We start from the raw sequence: 21,525 nt of genomic DNA, 5'->3' as shown, positions 1-21,525 counted from the left end.
ACCAGTATAAAATCTGTGCAAAATCACAGTCAGACTTTTTTTAATCAGTTGATAGGCATATATGCCAAAAAAGAAAAACAAACAAAAAAAAAACTTTTGCATGGTTAGCTTCCTACCAGAAACATTTATGTGTTGTATTAAGTACAAAATGACTACTCATAGCTATCAGTAACAAAAATGAAGGAAAAGGAAAAAAAGAAACAGCAACCGTATCAAGGTAATAATGGTGCTAAAATATTTGGGACAGCATATTTTAAACTGTTTTACAAAATAAAATATTATCTAAAATCCAGCTTTCAGAAAACTACTTTACATTTTGGTAATTCTGTTTGAATTTTAAATTGAAAAACGTTGTTCACAGAGAAATGTAAGTATTAACCACTATAAAGTAACTATTTCCCCTGAAAGTATTATTTAATAGAGGCCTGAATAAGAGCTTTACTTCTCCGAGGCAGTGATATTCAGAAGTATGAATTTTACATATTGCAGATAATGTACAAAACCAGTTTTTTGCTTTAGCACACAGCAGAGAGAGCATTCATAAGCCCGTTTCACACGGCCCCCTACAGCACACCCACCGCGGTAACGCCCCACATTAAGAACGGCCCTAGAGCTCAGACCGGTGCTCGGACCGGCCGGACCAGCAGGCCTTCCTCGGGGGCAGGGCCCACGGACTCCGCTCGCTCGCAGCGACCAGCCCAGGGCGCCGGAGCGCGCGCGGCCAGCGACACGCGAGGGAATGGGCCCGCGGCGCCCCGGCAAACGGCACCGCGGCAGCGCAGGGCGGCTGCGCGCGGCCCAAGGCGGCGGCGACCCGGCGGCGACCCGGGCCCCGGCGGACCCGAGCAGCGGAAACACAGCAACCCGCTGGGGGCCGGGGCCGCTCCCGGTAACGGTCACGGGGCGGGGCGGCCGGTCCGCGCCCCGCCCCGCCCCGCCCCTCTCGGCCGCCACGAGCGCGCCCGCCGCCGCCGCCGCCGCCGCGTCGAGATGTCTGCGCTGAGGGCCGCCCGGGTGAGTGGCCGCGCCGAGCGCCGGGGACGCGCGGCCCGGCTCGGCCGGTGGCGGGGGCGGGACAGCGAGCAGCGCCGCGGGGCGCGGCGGCCCGGCGGCCCGGCGGCCCGGCGGCGGGGCGGCCCCAGCGCCCCAGGCCCCGGCCCCTGCTCCTGCTCCGCAGCCCCCAGCGCCCCAGGCCCCCGCGCCGCGGCCCCCAGGCCCCGGCCCCTGCTCCGCAGCCCCCAGCGCCCCAGGCCCGCGCGCCGCGGCCCCCAGGCCCCGGCTCCAGGCCCTGGCCCCCGCGCCGCAGCCCCCAGGCCCCGGCCCCCAGGCTCTAGCCCCAGGCCCCGGCCCCTGTGCCGCAGCCCCCAGGCCCAGGCCCAGGCCCCGGCCCCCAGGCCCCGGCCCCCACACCGCGGCCCCCAGGCTCCGGCGCTTCAGCCTCTCAGGCCCCGGCCCTGAGGCCCTGGCCCCTGCACTGCCCTCTGGCCCTAGCCCCCAGACCCCGGCCCTAGACTCTGTGCGGCACCTAAATCCCCTGTGTTCTGCTGGTTTTTTCATAGCACTTTGATCCATGAGTTCATTGCCTGATGCTTCATGGCCTGGAGGTCTGTTCCCATCTTTTAAAGTTTAGCCGAGTTGCTGCGCAACCTTTGGGCTCCACGTGTGGCTCCTCATGTGCCGAAGTGCACACCAGGAAGTCCTTAGAAACCCATGCAGATCTGGTGTACCTGTGCATAAACGCGTGTAGACTCTGCTTCCAGCTTAAACAACGGAGATGGCTCAGCTTAAGATGTGTATTTTATACAATGCCTTTTCTTAAGCATACCTAGCTGTCCTATTTTTTTTTAATATGTGTGATAATAAAACATGTTTTCCTGAGGGTCTGACACTCACGTAAATTAAAAAGCAAGCAGATGAAAGCAAGTTAAAACTCAAGTAGTACCTTGTTTACTACTCACTCACCTTTTTCTGGTTTCCCTGTTTCCAGAGTCATTCATGAGTCAGAATTAGATTAAAGTTGAAAGGCCTTAGTTGGAGCTTGCTGGCAGCAGCATTCCTGTGCCCCAAATGTCACAGCTTGGCACCTGTCCAAACCGTTGCTGTGACACTGCCATTTAGGGAAGAAGGCTCTGTTCGAAGCCAGTTTAATAGATGATTTTATAGATCAAAGGTATTTTTTTGGCAGGAGAAGCCAACAGACAGTTAATGCATACCATAGGACGTTAGTGTTTCAAGTTCAGCCTCCTGATGTGTTACCCAGCCAACTCTTTTCAACAACTCTTTTCAGTTTTGTTTTTTCAGATGAGGGAGAATCAAGGTTAGTGACCTTAGCTTATTGTTGTACTGTCCTTTTCTGTGATGTGCAGCTTTTTGAACAAATTCTGTAGTTCTTCAGCATTGAGATAATCAAAACCACTTCCATGCCAATTCTTGTCCTACCTCTTCCTAACAGCAGATTATTCTGATGTTACCCTTGCCACTTTCATGGGTCATATTTCTGATTGTGACAGAGCTTATGTAATAGTCCATCAAAAATGTAATATGAGCTGCATTTGAGCATCAATTGCAGTAACTTATCACTGAATCTAAGTGAATCAAACTCTTTAGAGAGGTCAACAGAACAGACAGTGGATCACTCAAATTCTTCCATGATACAAACTGTGATCCTTTGTCACTTGATCACTTGTCCCACTTCAAGGTATGATTCCCATCTGTTCAATTCATATTTCTATTTAAAGGAGGAAAAGGAAGGGACCTGAGTTTTAAGAGTAACCTTCAGTGTTGACCTTGCACACTACTCTGATACTAAATGCATAATAAATGCAAGTTCTATAGTATAAAGTTGACGCTTTTTTTTCTTGTAGAGTATCACCTTTAGTGTTATTTTGAATTCAGTACTTTTTCTAGTGTAGACAAAACTGGTGGCAAAGCTATACATGGCTGCATCAAGAGCTGCTCTTTTTTTTTTTTTTTTTTTAAAAAAAAGTGATTACAATTATATGTATTTTTGTCATCTTCACATCCATCTTTTTTTTCCCCTGAGACATAATAAGCTATAAAAATTTCTGCAGTATCTGGGTCTTTCTAGATGTTTGTTGGTATTTTTGTTTTGTTTTTTTTTTCTGTTTAACTGTGGTAGCACTAGCACGGAACTTATCTAAGAAAGCCAGATACCATTTTGCAATGGTATCTTCATTTTTCTCCCTTCAGGGCAGAAAAATGAAATCATTGTTATTTTAACACTTGTTTGTAGAGTACTTGAACTCTCAGTATCATTTTAATTGCACATATGTTTATTAGCACGGTAGAAGTTTCATGTGGTTGGTGCTTGTGAAAGCTCCAAATGAATTAGGTATTCCCTACTGGAAAATATAATCCTGAACTATTAATAGACTCACTTAACAGTTCAGTATTTAAGTATGTTACAGCCTCCCTCATATCTAAAGTCTAGCAATGGTCTTTCTGCATTTCTTCTCTTGTCAAGTTTATACTGTTTTCAGTAGTCTCTGAAAATACTTTTTTTCATACTGTTCATAGCAATTATCGCCTGACTTCTCTGTACCTCTTGTAGTGTGACTTTGTAACCATCTCTGCATATCATTCTTATTTACAAAACCATAGAGATCTGCTGCAATTTTATTTTGTAGCTACTCATTGCCTCCCCAGTTACGTATCTCTCTGTAATTCTCCCACTGTCTTCCAGAATCTCTAATAAAATTTCTGTGATATTTCTGCACCATTATGATGAATTGAATTTTTTTTATGTTACAAAATAAGTGATTGGTCTTGTCACACTTTTTTTTCTGAATTTCAACGTAAGAAAATCAAAATCAAAAATTTTCATAGTGTTTAAACCAATTTGTGTACACACAATATCAATTTGAGTCATTCTGGAAATTTATCCAATTAAATATTTTTTCCTTTTTCTTGCCAAGTATTTCAGAGATTCATATCTGTTAAAGAGAGAAAGGAAGTAAACCAACCTTTTCAAATCAAATTCAGACATGAATATTTGAGCAGAAATCTGGTGCTATTTTTTGCACAGTATTAAGGCATTCTACAAATAGTTACATCAGTAAAGGTAGGCCTCTAAGGCCTTACAAAGAGCAAACTAAGCACATAAAATGAAGAAGAGAATAAATCTGTGATCAATATTAGGAAGAAAAATAAACTTAATGTATTCTGCTTTCTATTTGGAATGGAATAATAATAATTAGCTATCTATGGCAAAGGGGTATTAGAAGAAAGCAAACTAAAATATATTTGATGAATGAGTCTGGAACATTATCAGATCAAAATACAGTGATAAATACTGGTTAACTGGCAGACTGTTAAAATCTTGCTAAATTTGCATGTAGGTAGACATGGATAATTAGACTATTCAGGATTAGGCAAAATAAAATCGGGTTTGATTTTTGTAGGTATAAATGAAGTATATGCTTATGTGTATGTATACAAATGAACGTATGTACTTTAAAGGAGATATGGTTATGCTTAATTACTTTTAAATGATCAATTATGCAAAACTTAGGCGTGGATACAGCAGTTCATTCATGCTTGGTGTTAAAGCTTGGGATTCCATGTTGGTGCGGCAGTTGGTTTGCTTGAGCACTGCTTACTACAGGAAGAAAGCCTGACATAGCCAAGAATCTGTTTTTTTTATCATTTGTAGATACGGTATAAATACTTGATGCAGTATTATTATTTAAAGAAGGATTCTACATTTAAAGGTCTGCTGCAGTCAGTCTGGTAGCTCTTTGGAGACTTGAGCTCTATAGATCTTTACACCTCATGTTCTTTCTCTTTAACAGATGCTTCAAGCCATTGCAGGGAATGGATGGAGAACGCATTCTAGTAAATCTGCTCAAAATTTACACAAAGTCAAACCTGGAGCTGGCTTTAGCTTTGGTAAATATCATAGTTTTTGAAAGAAATACAGCAATTAAGGACAAACTGCACAGTCGGGAAAAATAACTGTGTTGCAGTTCAGTATGATTTTAGAATGGAGGAGTTCTTTCTAAACAGATTTTTCTTCATTTAAAAATGTTTGAAAAGCAAAACTACTTTTTCTTCTAGCTCAGAAAAGTCAAGTATGTGTGTGATATTTATAAGATTTTCTTTTTTAAAAAACTTTTTTTTTTTTACTGCTAAAGTTGTTCTGGCTTTGAATAATTAACTCATATTGCTCTTTAAAATGTTAAAGTTAAAAAGACCTGATGGAAAGCAGCTCTGCAGAGAAAGACCTGGGAGGGCTGGTGGATGACAGATTGACCTAAGCCAGCAATGTGCCCTTGTGGCCAGGAAGGCCAATGGTCTCCTGGGGTGCATTACGAAGAGTGTTGCCAGCAGGTCGAGGGAGGTGATTCTGCCCCTCTACTCAGCCCTGGGAAGGCCTCATCTCGAGTACTGTGTCCAGTTCTGGGCTCCCCTGTACAACAGAGATACGGAGCTACTGGAGAGAGTCCAGTGTAGGGCTACAAAGATGATCAGAGGGCTGGAGCACCTGCCCTATGAGAACGGCTGTGAGAGCTGGGCCTGTTCAGCCTGGGGAAGAGAAGACTGAGGGGGGATCTTATCAATGTGTACAAGTACCTGAAGGGAGGGTGTCAGGGGTTGCGGACAAAGTCTTTTCGGTTGTCCCATGTGACAGGCCAAGAGGCAATGGGCAGAAATTGAAGCACAGGAAGTTCCACCTGAACGTGAGGGGGAATTTCTTCCCTGTGAGAATGACGGAGCACTGGGACAGGTTGCCCACAGAGGTAGTGGAGTCTCCTTCTCCGGAGATATTCAAAGCCCGTTGGATGCAACCCTGTCTAACGTGCTCTAGGTGACCCTGTTTGAGCAGGGAGGCTGGACTAGATGATCTCCAGAGATCCCTTCCAACCTTATCGATTCTATGATTCTGTGATTCTAAAGTAACTGTATGTAGTCTTAGCTGAGCAGGATTGAAGAAGAACTTCCCTTTTACAGTAAACTGTTCTAGTATTTTCACTATCAGTTCTGGAGCTTGTGAACCTATGCTGTGTATGTTATAAAGAAATTCATCCTCATCTTGGCATATTCTATGCGCAAAGCACATTTACTGGGACAGCACCTAGATATTTGAAACTGAATAGCCAGAATCTTAGAATAAAGAAAAAAAAATTTATCTGCCTCCTCCTCTTCCTCCATCCACAGCATTCTTCTTCCTTCTTTTTGTAATACATTTTAAGTCACACTATTCTTTTTACTAAATTTTCAATATGTTGCAGATAGTTATTCCTGACAAAATTAAGTGCATTATAGGTGTTAGTGAAGGTTTTCTCCAGGGAGAAGGAGGAAGCTGAGCTCTGTTGGTTCTTGGGGAGGCCTAGGAAGCAGTGGTTTGGGTTGTCTTTGAAGGAACTGAGGCCTGTTTGCTTTTTTCTTTTTGTTCTTAAAACTGTCAAAATTAAAGATAGTACTTTATTTTATTTTATTTTTTTTAGAGCTCACTGATGAACAGAAAGAATTTCAAGCTACTGCTCGTAAATTTGCTAGGGAGGAAATTATTCCTGTTGCTGCGCAATACGACAAAACCGGCGAGGTAAACCCTACCATACAGTAGGGGGAAAATAGATATGTATCTTAACCGGAACAAAAATTTAAAATGTTAACTGAGATAAATCAGAAGGTGATTTTCCTCTTTCGTTGCAGTATCCTCTTCCACTCATAAAACGAGCTTGGGAACTTGGTCTCATAAATTCACACATACCAGAAAGCTGCGGTAAGTAAACATTCTTTTTAATTTATAACATAAAACAAAGAAAAGGCATTAGATAGGATTTGCTTGTATAATTTTGAATTCTGAATAAAATAAACAATTGCATACTTGAATAAACTAAACTTAATCAGTAGGTAGGTTGACACATACAAGTGTTATAAGGTGTGGATGTAATCAGGAGACAAAATAGACAGATCATGACTTACGAACAGATTCTGTACCATGATTACAACTTTCTAATGTTCTCGTGGTGTACTGGTCAGCTGATTAGGCAGAGAAATTAGAAGGTCATATTTTGATCTAGTCTCTGACATAAGCTAGAACCATTTAAGAGTTTATTCCAGGAAGACAGTTCTCCAGCTTAGATTGTATGCAGTACAGAAGTGCTTTGGCTGTGCTTAGGTAGATGCCTCATACTAACCATGGAAAAAGAATTTTTTTTTTTTTGCATTTATATTCCCTGAACAAGAAGTTCCTTGGCAGACCCTCTTCGAGGCAGAGGGTGTGTCTCCTATCAAAAAGTTAACACAAGAGGTTAAGGATCAAAGAGACAGAAGTGAGGATTGCATTTATTCACCCACGAATTCTAGAGACAGTCAAAGCTGAAACAGATGGGCAACTGTGGTGTATAATCATTTGCTTAAATGGAAACCTACACATAGCAAATCAGACACCATTGTTTATAAACATCGTCACGGGAAATCTTGGAAAATAATTCCAGTAAGCCTGGTGTCATACCATGTAAATTAAGAATAAGTAAGATGAAGTATGTAATTAGAGGACACAGAAATAAAAATGATATACTGGAAAAGGGCTTTTGTATAAGGAAGCTATGCCTCAAAAAACAATTGGAGTTCTCTGAAGTAGCCAATAAGTGTGTGAACAAGGGATACCTGGTTTACACAGAGAGCTTTAACTTTCAAAGGGGATTTGAAAAGTCATGTTTTTGCAGTGGAAGAATAAGCAGCAGAATCTTGCTGGGTCTTGTGCTGTTTAGGATATCTATAAATAATCTAAAAAGCAGGTCAATAGTGAGGTGGTTGAGTTTACTGATAGTATTACTAAGTTATTGAGTGTACTAACAATGAGCTGATGTGAAGAACTGCAGAAGGAGGTCATGAAACTGAGTGTTAAAATGGCAGTTGAAATTCAAAGTAGGAAACGTGACGCACGCAAGAAGGGAAAGAATAAATCGTAACTTCACAGATCAAATGGTATTTTCTGAACTAGTTATTGCTTCTCAAAAAAGAGATTTGGGAATTACAATATATAGTTCTGTGAACATGCCAGCATAACGCTCAGAAGTGATCAGTATCATCAATTTAAGACCAGGAATTAAGAAGGGAATGAAGAAGGAAACAGAAGCCATAGTTAGGCTGCTGCATGAATCCAGATTGCACTTGCGTCTTGAATTCATTGCGCAGTCTGATCCTTCCATCTCAAAAAGGTATTGTGGAAGGGGGAAGGTTCCAAAAAGGGTGGCAAAGGTGGTAAAAGATTTAGAGCAGCTCCTGTATGCAAAATGACTAAATAGACTGCTACTCAGCTTTGAAAAGGGATGACCAAGGGAGACATTGTCACAGAGAAGGTGAAAAGGGTTTGACAGTTTATTGTCTCTTTCGGTACATTTAAAACATATCAAATGAAGCCAGCAAATGGCAGGTTCAAAATAAATGAAAGCAGATGGTTCTACACATAGTACAGTTAACTTGTGAAAGACATTGCCACTGGATGATATTGATGTTAAAGTTTTACATAGGTTCAAATGGACATAAAGAAAAGATCTATCAAGGATTATCCTAATGTAGATACCACTCTTGACTGTGGAAAGTCCTTTGAAAGATGGGAAAAATACTCTGATGAAGCATGGCTGTATTGTTGCATTTTTATGTACTTTCTAAAGTGTTGGCCTCTGTCAGAAACAGGTTACTAGATTGGCTATCTGACTAATACGGTCACTACTTTTTTTATTCCTAAATTCCTATGGTAGCATAGGAACCCTTGTGGCCTTGTCTCTGCTCCCTAAGATCTCTTAGGGAAATTCTCCAATGTCAAGTAGTCAGAAAATACTAGTGGTGTGTTCTTGCCATTTTGTGCAACTTGTCTTACATTAGTCATGCAGTAACCCTGAAACAGTGAAACGCAATTTTTAAATCATCTGTTACTATTCTTAGAAAACTTTATTTGAAAAGCTTGCATGGGAATGTCTAATCAAACAAAGCATGCAGACAAATGTTTGTGGGAGAATATTTTTTGATAATTAATCTGTGTAAATCACTAGTAAGTTCCCTTTAAAACTCATTTTAGTAAATGAAATGTTTCAACTGTAGGTGGTCTTGGCCTCGGCAGTTTTGAAGCATGCCTTATTACAGAAGAGTTAGCTTATGGATGCACAGGAGTCCAAACTGCCATTGAAGCAAATTCCCTAGGGGTAAGTTCCATCTTCTCTTACTCCCTTTGAATCGGTGCACTTTAAAAGGACAGGCTAATGGTCTAAATATTTTCTTTCAGCAAATGCCAGTAATCATTGCAGGAAATGACCAGCAGCAGAAAAAATATTTAGGAAGAATGACAGAGGAACCAATGATGTGTGTAAGTATAACTGCTACATTTTGGAGTGTTCCTAAACCACACTACGTGGTATTATTTTATTTTTGAAGAAAACACTGTCATCTAGTCACAACTTAGCCCATTTTGGTTTGCAAATAGTTGTTTATTGAAAGTTATGGAATAGTTAGAAATGCATTTGATTAGGAAGTAGAAGATATTACCTGGAAAGCCATCCTAAATCATTTACAAAAATTAATAACTTTATTTATCTTTCAAGAGGAGAAGTAGGAGATTAAGAAAGTACTAGGTTTATGTAAGCAGAAAATCTGATGCGAATTAAAATCTATTTCTGAATTTTAAATATTATACAACCACTATTTGTTACATAGAAACAAGAAAAAGATTCATGTTCAATGCATTAAAATCTGAACAACTAATTCTCATATAAAGCCATTTTAGAAGAACACAGTAAACATAAAATGTTACTCTGTGCTCTTATTTCCAGATTTTAAAGATCCACAGCTTTCACATCGGAGTTTGTGAAGCATAGAATCGTAGAATCAGTAAGGTTGGAAGGGACCTCTGGAGATCATCTAGTCCAACCTCCCTGCTCAGCAGGGTCACCTAAGCATGGTAGACAGGGTTGCATCCAGGTGGGCCTTGAAGATCTCCAGAGAAGGAGACTCCACAACCTTTGTGGGCAACCTGTTCCAGTGCTCCGTCACTCTCACAGGGAAGAAATTCCCCCTCACGTTCAGGCGGAACTTCCTGTGCTTCAATTTCTGCCCATTGCCTCTTGGCCTGTCACATGGGACAACTGAAAAGAGTTTGTCCCCGTCCCCTTGACACCCTCCCTTCAGGTACTTGTACACATTGATAAGATCCCCCCTCAGTCTTCTCTTCCCCAGGCTGAACAGGCCCAGCTCTCACAGCCGTTCTCATAGGGCAGGTGCTCCAGCCCTCTGATCATCTTTGTAGCCCTACACTGGACTCTCTCCAGTAGCTCCGTATCTCTGTTGTACAGGGGAGCCCAGAACTGGACACAGTACTCGAGATGAGGCCTTCCCAGGGCTGAGTAGAGGGGCAGAATCACCTCCCTCGACCTGCTGGCAACACTCTTCGTAATGCACCCCAGGAGACCATTGGCCTTCCTGACCACAAGGGCACATTGCTGGCTCATGGTCAGCTTGTCATCCACCAGCATTCCTAGGTCTTTCTCTGCAGAGCTGCTCTCCAGAAGGTCAGCCCCCAGCTTGTACTGGTGCCTAGGCTTGTTTTTCCCCAGGTGCAGGACCCTGCACTTGCCCTTGTTGAACCTCAGGAGGTTCCTTTCTGCCCAACTCTCCAGCCTGTCCACATCTTTCTGAATGGCAGCACAGCCTTCAGGTGTGTCAGCCACTCCTCCCAACTTGGTATCATCAGCAAACTTGCTGAGGAGGCACTCTGTCCCCTCATCCAGGTCGTTGATGAAACAGTTGAACAGGACAGGACCCAGTACTGAGCCCTGGGGGACGCCACTAGCCACAGGCCTCCAACTGGACTCCATGCCACTGATGACGACCCTCTGAGCTCTGCCTTTCAGCCAGTTCTCTATCCACCTCACTGTCTGCTCGTCTAACCCACACTTCCAGAGCTTCTCTAGGAGGATGTTATGGGAGACAGTGTCAAAAGCCTTGCTGAAGTCAAGGTACACAACGTCCACTGCTCTGCCCTCATCTACCCAGCCAGTCATTCCATCAGAGAAGGCTATCAGGCTGGGTAAGCAGGATTTCCCCTTGGTGAATCCATGCTGGCTGCTCTTGATCACCTTCTTTTCCTCCATATGTCTGGAGATGACATCCAGAATGAGCTGTTCCATCACCTTTCGAGGGATGGAGGTGAGGCTGACCGGCCTATAGTTGCCTGGGTCCTCCTTCTTGCCCTTTTTGAAGACTGGAGTGACATTGGCTTGCTTCCAGTCCTCGGGAACCTCTCCAGTTTTCCAGGAGCTTTCAAAGATGATGGAGAGCGGCTTGGCAATAACATCTGCCAGCTCCCTCAGCACTCATGGGTGCATCCCATTTGTGGATTTGTGGATGTCTAGCCTGCCCAGAAGGTCTCTAATCCTTTCCTTCTCAACCAAAGGAAAGTCTTCCCTTCTCCAGACTTTCTCCCTCACACCAGGCTACAGGATTCCTGAGGGCTGCCCTTAGCAGTGAAGACTGAAGCAAAGAAGGCATTCAGTAACTCTGCCTTCTCCGTATCCCTTGTCACCAGGGCCCTTTCCCCATTCAGTAGCAGGCCCACATTTTCCCTAGTCCTCCTCTTGCTGCTGATATATTTGAAGAAGCCCTTCTTGTCCTTAACATCCCTTGCCAGACTCAATTCCAGCTGGGCCTTAGCCTTCCTTGCCGCATCTCTACATACTCTGACTGCATTCCTATAATTCTCCCAAGTAGCCTGTCCCCTTTTCCACATTCTGTGTATTTTCTTCTTCTGTCTGAATTTGGCCAGGAGCTCCTTGCTCACCCATGCAGGTCTCCTGCCCCTTTTGCTGCACTTCTTACTCATAGGGATGCACCGCTCTTGAGCTTGGAGGAAGTGATGTTTGAATATCAGACAGCTCTCCTGGACCCCCTCCCCACTTCCTTCTAGGGCCTTAACCCATGAGATTCCACCAATCAGGTCTCTGAAGAGCCCAAAGTCCGCTCTCCTGAAGTCCAGGGTTGCAATCCTGCTTGTTGCCTTAGTTCTTTCCTGACGGATCCTGAACTCCACCATCTCACGGCCACTGCAGCCAAGGCTACCCCCAACCTGCACATCTCTAACCAGTCCCTCTCTGTTGGTAAGGACAAGGTCACCCAGGACACCCTTCCTTGCAGGCTCCTCCACCATTTGTGACAAGAAGTTATTACCAATGCGTTGCAGGAGCCTCCTGGACTGCTTGTGCCTTGCTGTGTAGTCTCTCCAGCAGATGTCAGGGTGGTTGAAGTCTCCCATGAGAACCAGGGCCTGTGATCATGAGGCTACCTCCAGCTGTCTATGGAAGGCCTCAACTTTCTCTTCCTGGTCCGCTGGCCTGTAGTAGACACCCACAACAGCGTCCCCCATACTAGCCTGCCCTTTGATCTTTACCCATAAGCTCTCAGCTGCCTCCTCCTGCTCCCCGCCTAGGCAGAGCTCAAGCATGAGGAAGTGAAGACTTATTAAGGGTTACAGAATGGTTCTGTTTATCATGAAAAGTAGAAAATAGTTTTAGGCATTATTATGGATTTATAATGAAAATTCACCCACACATATCTGGAGTCTTGCTCAGAGAGCTGTGGGGTTTGTTTGTTTGTTTGTTTTTTGATTTAATGCTTTCAGTTTGGTAAGTATAAGAAATACATCTTCAAATACAATAAGTACTTTTATAAGTACAGCTTCACTATTTTCAGCTTTGTCTACACTTTGTAATTTAAGAATTACCGTCATCACTGATATCTAGTTATCCCAATCTCATGCTACACTTATTTTTCTATTATTTATATGGAGTTAGTTTTGTTGTAATGGATGCCTAGACAATGTAATCCAACTCCGTTCTCATAATACCTAGAATTGATATACCATATGCAGAAGCCAAAAGCCAAACTTGAATATAAGTCCTATTCTGATTACTTTAAAAAACAGTATTCCTAGTGAAAGACTTAAGTAGACCACAGGAATTAAAAGACTGCGGTCTCTGGTAATTAGGGAAAGGCAAATATACCTAACTTAGAAGAAGGCCAAATGACAATCCATCTCAAGCTGATAGGCCAGGAGATCTTTCTTCAGTCCTTGGGTAAGTTGATGGCTGAACACAGACTTCCAGTCGCTGTTAGCTTGAGGTGGATTTAAATTAGCTACTTCAAAGTGCAGTTGCATTGTTTCCTTTCTCCTGTTTTCTTTTTCCATTTCTATGAACAGCTCAGGCCTCAAGCCTCACTGTAAAACAACAATGTATTTTACAAATGTTTTAAAAAGTTATAATGCAAAAAGATTACAAAGATAACATTAAACTTCAAAAACGTGGTCTTGTTATGCACGTCATTTAATACTTTGGTGTTACTTCAAAAAAATTAAGAGGTCTCCTTTTCATACTCCTCTGTATTGCAGAGCAATTCCTCTTAAACCTATCAAACTTACTTTTCTTTTTTTTTGTTTATAGCATCTTTTGACGTACTTGCAAAGTTTTGTTTTTTTACTATGCAGTTCTTTTAAAACTTTTACAGATTTGTTTCGTGCATGTAGTCTGTAAAAATTTATGGTGACCTGAAAATAAAACTTTTATTCAAGATTTTGCATTTTATTTTCTTATAGGCTTACTGTGTAACAGAGCCTGGAGCGGGCTCTGATGTGGCTGGTATAAAAACAAAGGCTGAGAAGAAAGGAGATGAGTATGTTATTAATGGTCAGAAGATGTGGATCACAAATGGCGGGAAAGCTAACTGGTGTGTGAGCTGCTAACTTATGTTACATTTTCTATTGTTGTATGTATTTTTTCCCCAAAAAAAGTTAAATACAAGTGTTTCTTTAAAGATCTCTGTTAAAAAATCTGGTGGTTCCTTATGTTTTGTCACATTAAACTATAATCTGTGACTAGTTTATCAGGACAAGGTGTAAGAATGCAGTCTCAGTGCTGTACAAAGCCTAAAAAGGAAACTGACAGATAACACTAGTCCATTCCAAATATTGCTTCTCAAATATCGTTGCTTTCAGATGAAATTAATTCTGCGTTTTCTTCAACAGAAGACTGCAACAGTATGATTTAACTCACAAAGTACCCCAGGAGGCTCATTTTACTAGTTACCTTGCTTTGTAGGTGTGATGATTGAGATCAGTTCCTTCTGATTCTGCTAAAAACATCTGTCATTTCTAGTGAAGCTAGAAACAATGTTGGATTGTTGTATTACATTTTACTTTCTTAAGGGAAGACATTTTCCAACTGTCAAAGAATCTGGATGTTACTGTGGCATCTATGGAGTGTGCTGCAAAGTACAGACCTCTTTTATCATGTCTCACATAATATCATGTTCATCTCCAGTGTACAAATTCATTTTAATTCAAGTGCAAGAATTTTACTGTATATATTGTATCCATAAATCTACATTTTTTCATTATTTACTTCCTTGTTCAACGCAAAACCATCAAAGAGAATCTAGCATCTATCTTCCGACATCACTGAACATCATAAATATGATTTACTACTTTTTAATTTCTAACAGAATTACTTGTTTACAAGTAGAAGAATACACTAGAAGAATAAAATTAAGATCTTCTTTGGGATTAGGTGGTAACTTAAATTTTGCATGCAAGAATGTGTTTCCTAAGCATTTATTTTTTTATTTATGTGCTGTGAATTCATCTAACAGATTTTTTTCTGTGCTATTCCTTAAGTTGATATAATAAAGACTTACGTGACAGTACAAGGACAAGATGGACAATCCTTGCATGTTGATCTGAAGTAATTTTATTTAAACTTGAATTTCGCAGTAAGAGCTGCATTGAAACTTCATCTCTTGTGCGCCCTCTCAGTTTGAAGGTTTGCTAACTTCTTGATGGAATTTATTATATGCTGGAAACACACACTGAAACATTTAACTTGTTAGTTTAAAAGCATTTGATTATTAATTGTGCAGATGAACTGAGGCCCTCTTCTTTGTTTTACACTAGGTATTTTTTGCTAGCTCGTACCGATCCAGATCCGAGAGCTCCTGCAAGCAAAGCCTTTACTGGGTTCATTGTGGAAGCAGATAGCCCTGGAATCCAAATTGGAAGAAAGGTGAAGAGTGTATCTTTTATTTGACAGGCCAAGAATTATTCACTTCTAAATCAATAATGCAACAAATTGCCGATAAAAAAAAAGACTATTGTGCTACTGAACATTTAAATATACTCACATATGACGATCTTTTTGTTTTCAAAACAAGCTATGCATAAAATGTAATTAAAACTTTATTAATTCAGAAAGGTAGTATTCAGAATATTCTAAAGATGACTTTTAAAAGCTGCAAAAGAATCTTCAAGAACCATTTTATTGCCCATTGCTCATAAAGCAAAAATAGTGTGCCTTGAGAGGACGAGAAGCAAGGTGGAAAACTTCAATGGTAAATACATCACAGTGAGCTTAACTTCAGCTATTTATGCTCAAGGAAGAGGCCTTGGAGACACTCTTGCTAGTGTGTCCAAAAAAATGCAATTTTAGTACCAGGCAAAAACTGACATTGAACATTAGAAAAGGAATATGAAAACCTGAAAAGCTTATTTATTTATTTATCTCTGTATAGTGCAATGATATTTTACTACTGCCTGCATTTTAGGTTCCTCCCTGTCTTTTCTCCAATCTCAAAGGATATAATTGAACTAGAGAAAAATGACAAGAGTGATTACAACTACAGAATGGATTTCATATAAGAATAAAGTAAACTCCTCAGCTTAGAGAAATTAAAGGCATGTGGGTCTGTAAATGCAAAACTAGTATTTGTCATGTATATGTTTGTTTTTAGATGAAACAGAAGGGTCTGGGGAAAAAATGCTTTGAGTAAACTGAAGGATGAAAATGTGTTGTACCTTGGAAGAATCCAATTTAGTTACATTTCCATAAACTCCCTTTTCAGGAAATGAATATGGGTCAGCGTTGCTCAGATACAAGAGGTATTGTCTTTGAAGATGTCAGAGTCCCAAAGGAAAATGTATTAACAGCTGAGGGAGCTGGCTTTAAAATTGCAATGGGAGCTTTTGATATGACCAGACCTCCTGTAAGTATCAGAAATATCTTGCTCATAAAGTGTAATGGCAATTTCTGATTTTTAATCTCTGCTGTATTTAATTCAGGTAGCAGCTGGTGCTGTTGGTTTAGCACAAAGAGCACTGGATGAAGCTACTAAATATGCTTTAGAGAGAAAAACCTTTGGGAAAACAATTGTTGAAGTAAGTTAAATACACATACATATATAAATACATATATGCATGTATATAGAGAGCGAGCTGTGTTTTCACATGAGGCATACTATTGTTGAATTTTCAAGGTTGTTCTATGATTTTTAGGACACGTGTGAACTATTTTATCTCTTTGCTATTGCTTGGGTTTTCAAATATATAGGTGATTGTCATATAAATGTAACTAGCTATGCAGTAACTCCAGAAATCTATTGATGATGATGGGGATAATAGTATCACAAAGAAAAATCCCCCCAGAAAACGTAAAAGTCCTGTGCTATCATGACATATTTAAGTTCTTCAGTATTGATGAACAGTGATTTTCAGGAAAGGAAAAGCTGATCCCATCTTTCTGTTGGAGGTATGTAAAAGAGATACACAGTATTAATACCAATACATTGCTTCCAATTTTGAAGAAATCTAAATAAACAGCAAGCTATAATATAGATCTCATAAATCCTAAATAGAAATATTAAAGCTCAACTTTGTAATTCAAATCTCATTCCTTGTGACTACATGGATTTTAGAATCTAAATTATACTCCTCTTGGATGCCATAGATTTTAAGCAGGCAATGTTAACCTGGTTTATTTCATCATTCATAGCACCAAGCAGTGTCTTTCATGCTTGCTGAAATGGCAATGAAAGTGGAACTAGCTAGGATGGCTTACCAAAGAGCTGCATGGGAGGTTGATGCTGGTCACAAGAACACCTACTTCGCTTCCATTGCAAAGGCATTTGCTGGTGACATTGCAAACCAAGCAGCTACAGATGCAGTACAGATTTTTGGAGGAAATGGATTTAATAGTGAATATCCTGTAGAAAAACTAATGAGAGATGCTAAAATATACCAGGTAAGTAAAAGAAAGAATCTTAAAGTAATACATAAATTGTGTATAAAATATGTTAACGGCTACTTAGTTTAAATCATGATGTACACATGTAAAAATGCTTTTAGGATGAAAGCAATAATCATTCAATTTAAAGAAAGAGGCATTCAAATCAGGCAAATTCTTGCATACAAAAGTATTTGCACTAGATCAATAAATTTAAGTATCAGCTACAAGTATAAAAAATATATATAATTTTTTTCTGAAGTGTAAACTCCTTGAAATTCTTGGACTATTCATTTCAAAGCTCTTGAAGTCTTAGAAGAAAAAGGCTGTACAAAACACTGATCTTTATCAGTGCTTGCTTTGAAGTAGAGTAATACACACAAACATGCTGTCAGAGATGGTTTGTGTGTGATGCTGTTCTTGAAAACCTTCAACGATGGAAATCCTCTGCTCCTTTATATATCACAGACTGGTGCCTCACTATAGCTAAACTTTCCCCCCATCCTAATATCTAGTCCAAATAATGGTGGTTGCAAATTACATCCTTTTGCTTGTTATATCCAGCTTTATACAGGACAACTGACAGCCCTTGGTAATGCCTGCGTTTAATGTGCTTCTTACATCCTTCTTAGCAGTCTCTTTCAGAATAAACTAAAGCAATTTCGTTACCTTTTTCCTCATAAGTCATGTGGGTTCTTTTTTTCTGTTTACAGTCTCTTATGCTTTGTTGCTGTGCTCTGTACCTTCTTTTTGAAACTTTGATATGACCAGTTATCACCAGCATAGCATATCGAGGGAAAATTATCTTGCATATCTTGCATTAACAGACATGTGACAGAAGTGTAACACAACCTGATTACCCTTTTTTTTTTTCTCCAACACAAAACATACCATATTTACTCATGTTTAGCCCATAGTCGCACATAATCCCCAGATCTTTTTCTATAATGTTAGTGCCAAGACATTATTCTGGATAACAATTCTTCTTTTGTGTACAGTATGCTAGCTCTTTATTCAACAAGAACATTTTAATTAAGTTCAGCAGAACATAATTTTACCTTCTCTCACCCTTTTCTGACATTTAAAGTGTCTAGGTAAAACATATCAAAACAAATGATATCAAGAAATGCATGTGGACCATGATCTGTAAGGTCAGTTAGATACAATAGCTGTTACTCCTAAGATTTTAGGTAGTTCACGTTTCTGTTGCAGATGGCTTTAAAATTAATGCTGTTATTCTCACTAGTCAAGAATTTATTTTTCTCAATTTAAGGGAAAAAAAAAGACTATTGTTTTGGAATTAAAGATTCTTAGTATAAAGTACTAACTGAAGTCCTGCAAGTAAGAAAATGAATAAATTGAATTTCATTATGATTGGATGCTTTTTAGAGGAAGACAGTGTGAAAGTTGGGATTTATTTTGCAGGATCCCATTCAGTTATTTAGATCTTACATTACATTGATCTATCATGGATAAAAGGCTAGGTAGATATTTTGCTTATTGTTGAGAGTAGTCAGATTTAGTATTGAATTTTTGTTTTCTCCTCCCCTTTGTTCCCAAAAGAATACAGGAGAAGACTTTTGTCTTTACAATTATTTCTTCAGTTGAACTAATAAGCATTTGGGGCAGTTAAGTTTATTCATGACTTTAACCTCTAATCTATATTGTCTCTGCCCTCAGATTACCATACGGTAACCCTGAAGCATCTATATATAATATATCTAGAGCATATGGAGATCAAGGCCTTCCTGCATTACAGCTTCATATACATTCTGCTGTGTGTCTTTGACTTTGCTGTCAGCAAGCCAAACAGAACAGAGGGATGATGCAAAATATTTCTAGAAGAAAATGCAAGAATGACAGATTAAAAAAAAATAATAAGAATACAGTACTGGAGACTAGTTAATAAAAACTGATAGGAATAAATAGATGAAAGGGAACATATGGTTTGACCTTGAAAGGCTAGTCAAAGAAAATACAAGTACAATACTTACAGCAAGAGTCATCCCCTCCTCTCCTCCCATGGTTTGAAAACTTACTTTGTCAAGCCTAGATTATGTATTTTCCTCCCCACATAAGACATTTCTCCCCATCCTTCTTCATTCACTATGCTTGTTTGTTTTCCTAGGAACTTCACTGAGTTTAGAAGAGATGAGGGAACATGACTATCTCTCAATATGTTGTATGTGATTTATTTCATGTAGCCCACTGTAATTACTGTCATATCACATTTTTTTTTTCAGTTTTCTCTGTCTTTCTGCACAGCCTAATCCACATTGGATTAACCCTGTGAAGATTTAAAAAGTGTAGAAAGATTGTTAAAAGCTTTTAAAAACTGATCAGCTAACATTATTGCAATTCTACATTGCAGATTTACGAAGGAACTGCTCAGATTCAAAGGATGATCATAGCTCGTGAGCACATTGGCAAATATAAGGTTTAAAGAAAAGTATACAGGGTCTGGTACTGCATTCTGCGTCCTCAGAAGAGGATTGTAATGCATTTCTCAATACAATTAAAAAGATGTGGAAAAAAAACTTCTCTTCAAAATCTTATTATTTTGTACATTATTAAGCACTACTTTAGTACCCACCCACACTTCCTCCATCCATTCCTAACAAAGTTGGTATTTTCCAAACATGTCTGAATTCCAAAGTGATTGTCTCTTATGTTTCCAACTTAAGCTTTTTCATTCAAGTCTGTGACTTTTGGTGGGGGAAGAGGTAAAAACCTTCCCTGTAAAATTTACATTAAAAAGTGAACAGAATTCAGAAATATTTTATTGTCTGTGAAGCCATTCCACATGCAACAAATAATTTGATCTTAGAAACTTCTGTATTATTTATAATGATACAAATTTGCTCCTACTGAGATAAATTACAGCTTTACCATTGGAGTTCAGGTGAATGTCAATTTAATAAATCTCAGGGACATGATTACTTTAAAAAGTTATCCTGATTCTTCGAAGGATCACGTATTGCAGCACCTTATGTCCAGTAGTCACACGCTATAATGAATATGCTAACATATAGTAGTTTTGTAGGTTTTAGAAACTCTCATCCTGTAAATTTTAACATGAATACATGTTATCTTTTGGGCCATTCAAAAACAAACATATATTCCCATAAAGTGTAACACAGATCATTGTTACTGTTATCAAACAGTGGCAGAATTACTAATTGTGGATTGTCTGCATATTACATGCCTTCCATGAGTCATTATGAACAAAAGCTAGTTTTTGTTTTCAAAAGATACAGCATAATAGGGCTTCTTTTCAGTGACTTACTATGTTATTCACCTGAGTCCAGCACCAACATAAATTTTCATTCAATGCTTTTATCTCTGTGCCTCAGAGAAATCTGTTACATTTATGAAGAGAATGCTAGTTTTCTTGTGCCTTAAGTAAGACTTCTTTATGGATGAATGATAACGACAGCTTTTTCTGAAACAGTTATATACATTTGTCATAGTAGGAAAAAAAGAAGTACAGTCATTCAATTTTTAATATTTTTCATTTTAGCAGAGCTCATGTGAAATAATGTCTAGGAAACTATGCCATGTATTTGAGTATAACAGCTCTGTTCTAAACTTGTCTATTACCTCAAAAGTTGTAATATGAAAAGAGCAAAATTGAGAGTAACACAACACAATGTTTTTTCACTTCAAAATTAGGTGATCAAAAGTTATTTCTGGCAATCACTACTGAATTCTAATAAAAAACTGTTTTCAAACAGAAAGATGTGGTTGGTTTTATTCATTTTGTTTGTGACATCATTTCAATTAGTGTTTCAGGTAAGTTCAATATCCAAAATGCTAGTAGTTACACTGCAGTTCCTACTAGGGTACTGCCCATACCAGAAACTACTGTTGGAACTACGCATTTTAATTTAAAACAGCAGCTGAATAGCCTTTCCAGTTCAACAATATAAAGGTCTGCATTGCTGTTGCCTTTATGTGTATCTGTTCTGAGGATTTAGATACCATCCCATAGGAATAGAACATCAACTAGAAGGTATGTAACCTCTTGCTTAAGCAAGTGTAGTAGTGTAAATGTTCAATTTAGTTCAGTTAAATTAAAAATGTGTAGCTTTTCCTTAAAAATGGTTTACATGTGTTGTTTATTCCAAATCCAGTACATTTAAGTAAATTGGCAGCAAAGCAGCTGAGAAAAGCAATTTATATCAGGTATTTTAACTTGGATAGCTCATTCTGCTATCAGAATGCGCATTTCTTGGACTTCTTAGGCAACTTAATTTGCAATTCCATACCAAAATGTCCTTGTTTCACTGAGGTGTCTTTCATCCATGATCTTAATTTAGTGCAGGATGGTACAACTAGTGTTGCCAGATGTGAGTTTTGCATTACTTATTTCTCAGGTAGGCCATCTGGGAAATTACTGTTGTTCAGTAAGGTAAGTCTTTAAATAAACTGTTTAATCATGTAAATTGCCATCTTACTTAAC

At 39.5% G+C, this 21,525-nt stretch overlaps 1 protein-coding gene across 2 annotated transcripts; it reads left to right on the top strand.

The window, feature by feature from the left end:
* Positions 1-917: 917 nt before the first annotated feature.
* Positions 918-20,800, top strand: ACADM (acyl-CoA dehydrogenase medium chain). 2 transcript variants are annotated; one of them, XM_062581798.1, is made up of 12 exons: positions 918-1,014; positions 4,812-4,908; positions 6,468-6,565; positions 6,676-6,745; positions 9,073-9,173; positions 9,254-9,334; positions 13,610-13,740; positions 14,963-15,071; positions 15,907-16,047; positions 16,124-16,219; positions 16,833-17,081; positions 19,435-20,800. In XM_062581798.1, the coding sequence occupies exons 1-12, from the start codon at positions 991-993 to the stop codon at positions 19,504-19,506; spliced, it is 1,269 nt and encodes a 422-aa protein (XP_062437782.1). In that variant the 5' UTR covers positions 918-990; the 3' UTR covers positions 19,507-20,800. The 2 variants fall into 2 exon arrangements, with proteins under 2 accessions (XP_062437782.1, XP_062437783.1); XM_062581799.1 differs by lacking the exon at positions 918-1,014 and adding an exon at positions 1,572-1,604.
* Positions 20,801-21,525: the final 725 nt, after the last annotated feature.

The sequence above is a fragment of the Rhea pennata genome, chromosome 8, assembly GCF_028389875.1.
Source record: "Rhea pennata isolate bPtePen1 chromosome 8, bPtePen1.pri, whole genome shotgun sequence".
In the NCBI taxonomy this organism is placed as follows: domain Eukaryota; kingdom Metazoa; phylum Chordata; class Aves; order Rheiformes; family Rheidae; genus Rhea; species Rhea pennata.
The sequence above is the reverse complement of the archived record's forward strand: the minus strand, read 5'-3'. Positions and strand labels throughout refer to the sequence as shown.

Excerpts from the sequence above, each read along its gene's own strand:
- ACADM (XM_062581798.1), top strand. The coding sequence starts at position 991 with ATGTCTGCGCTGAGGGCCGCCCGG. Across the intron at positions 1,015-4,811 it reads CTGCGCTGAGGGCCGCCCGG|ATGCTTCAAGCCATTGCAGG; the intron begins GTGAGTGGCCGC and ends TCTCTTTAACAG. Across the intron at positions 15,072-15,906 it reads GAATCCAAATTGGAAGAAAG|GAAATGAATATGGGTCAGCG; the intron begins GTGAAGAGTGTA and ends CTCCCTTTTCAG.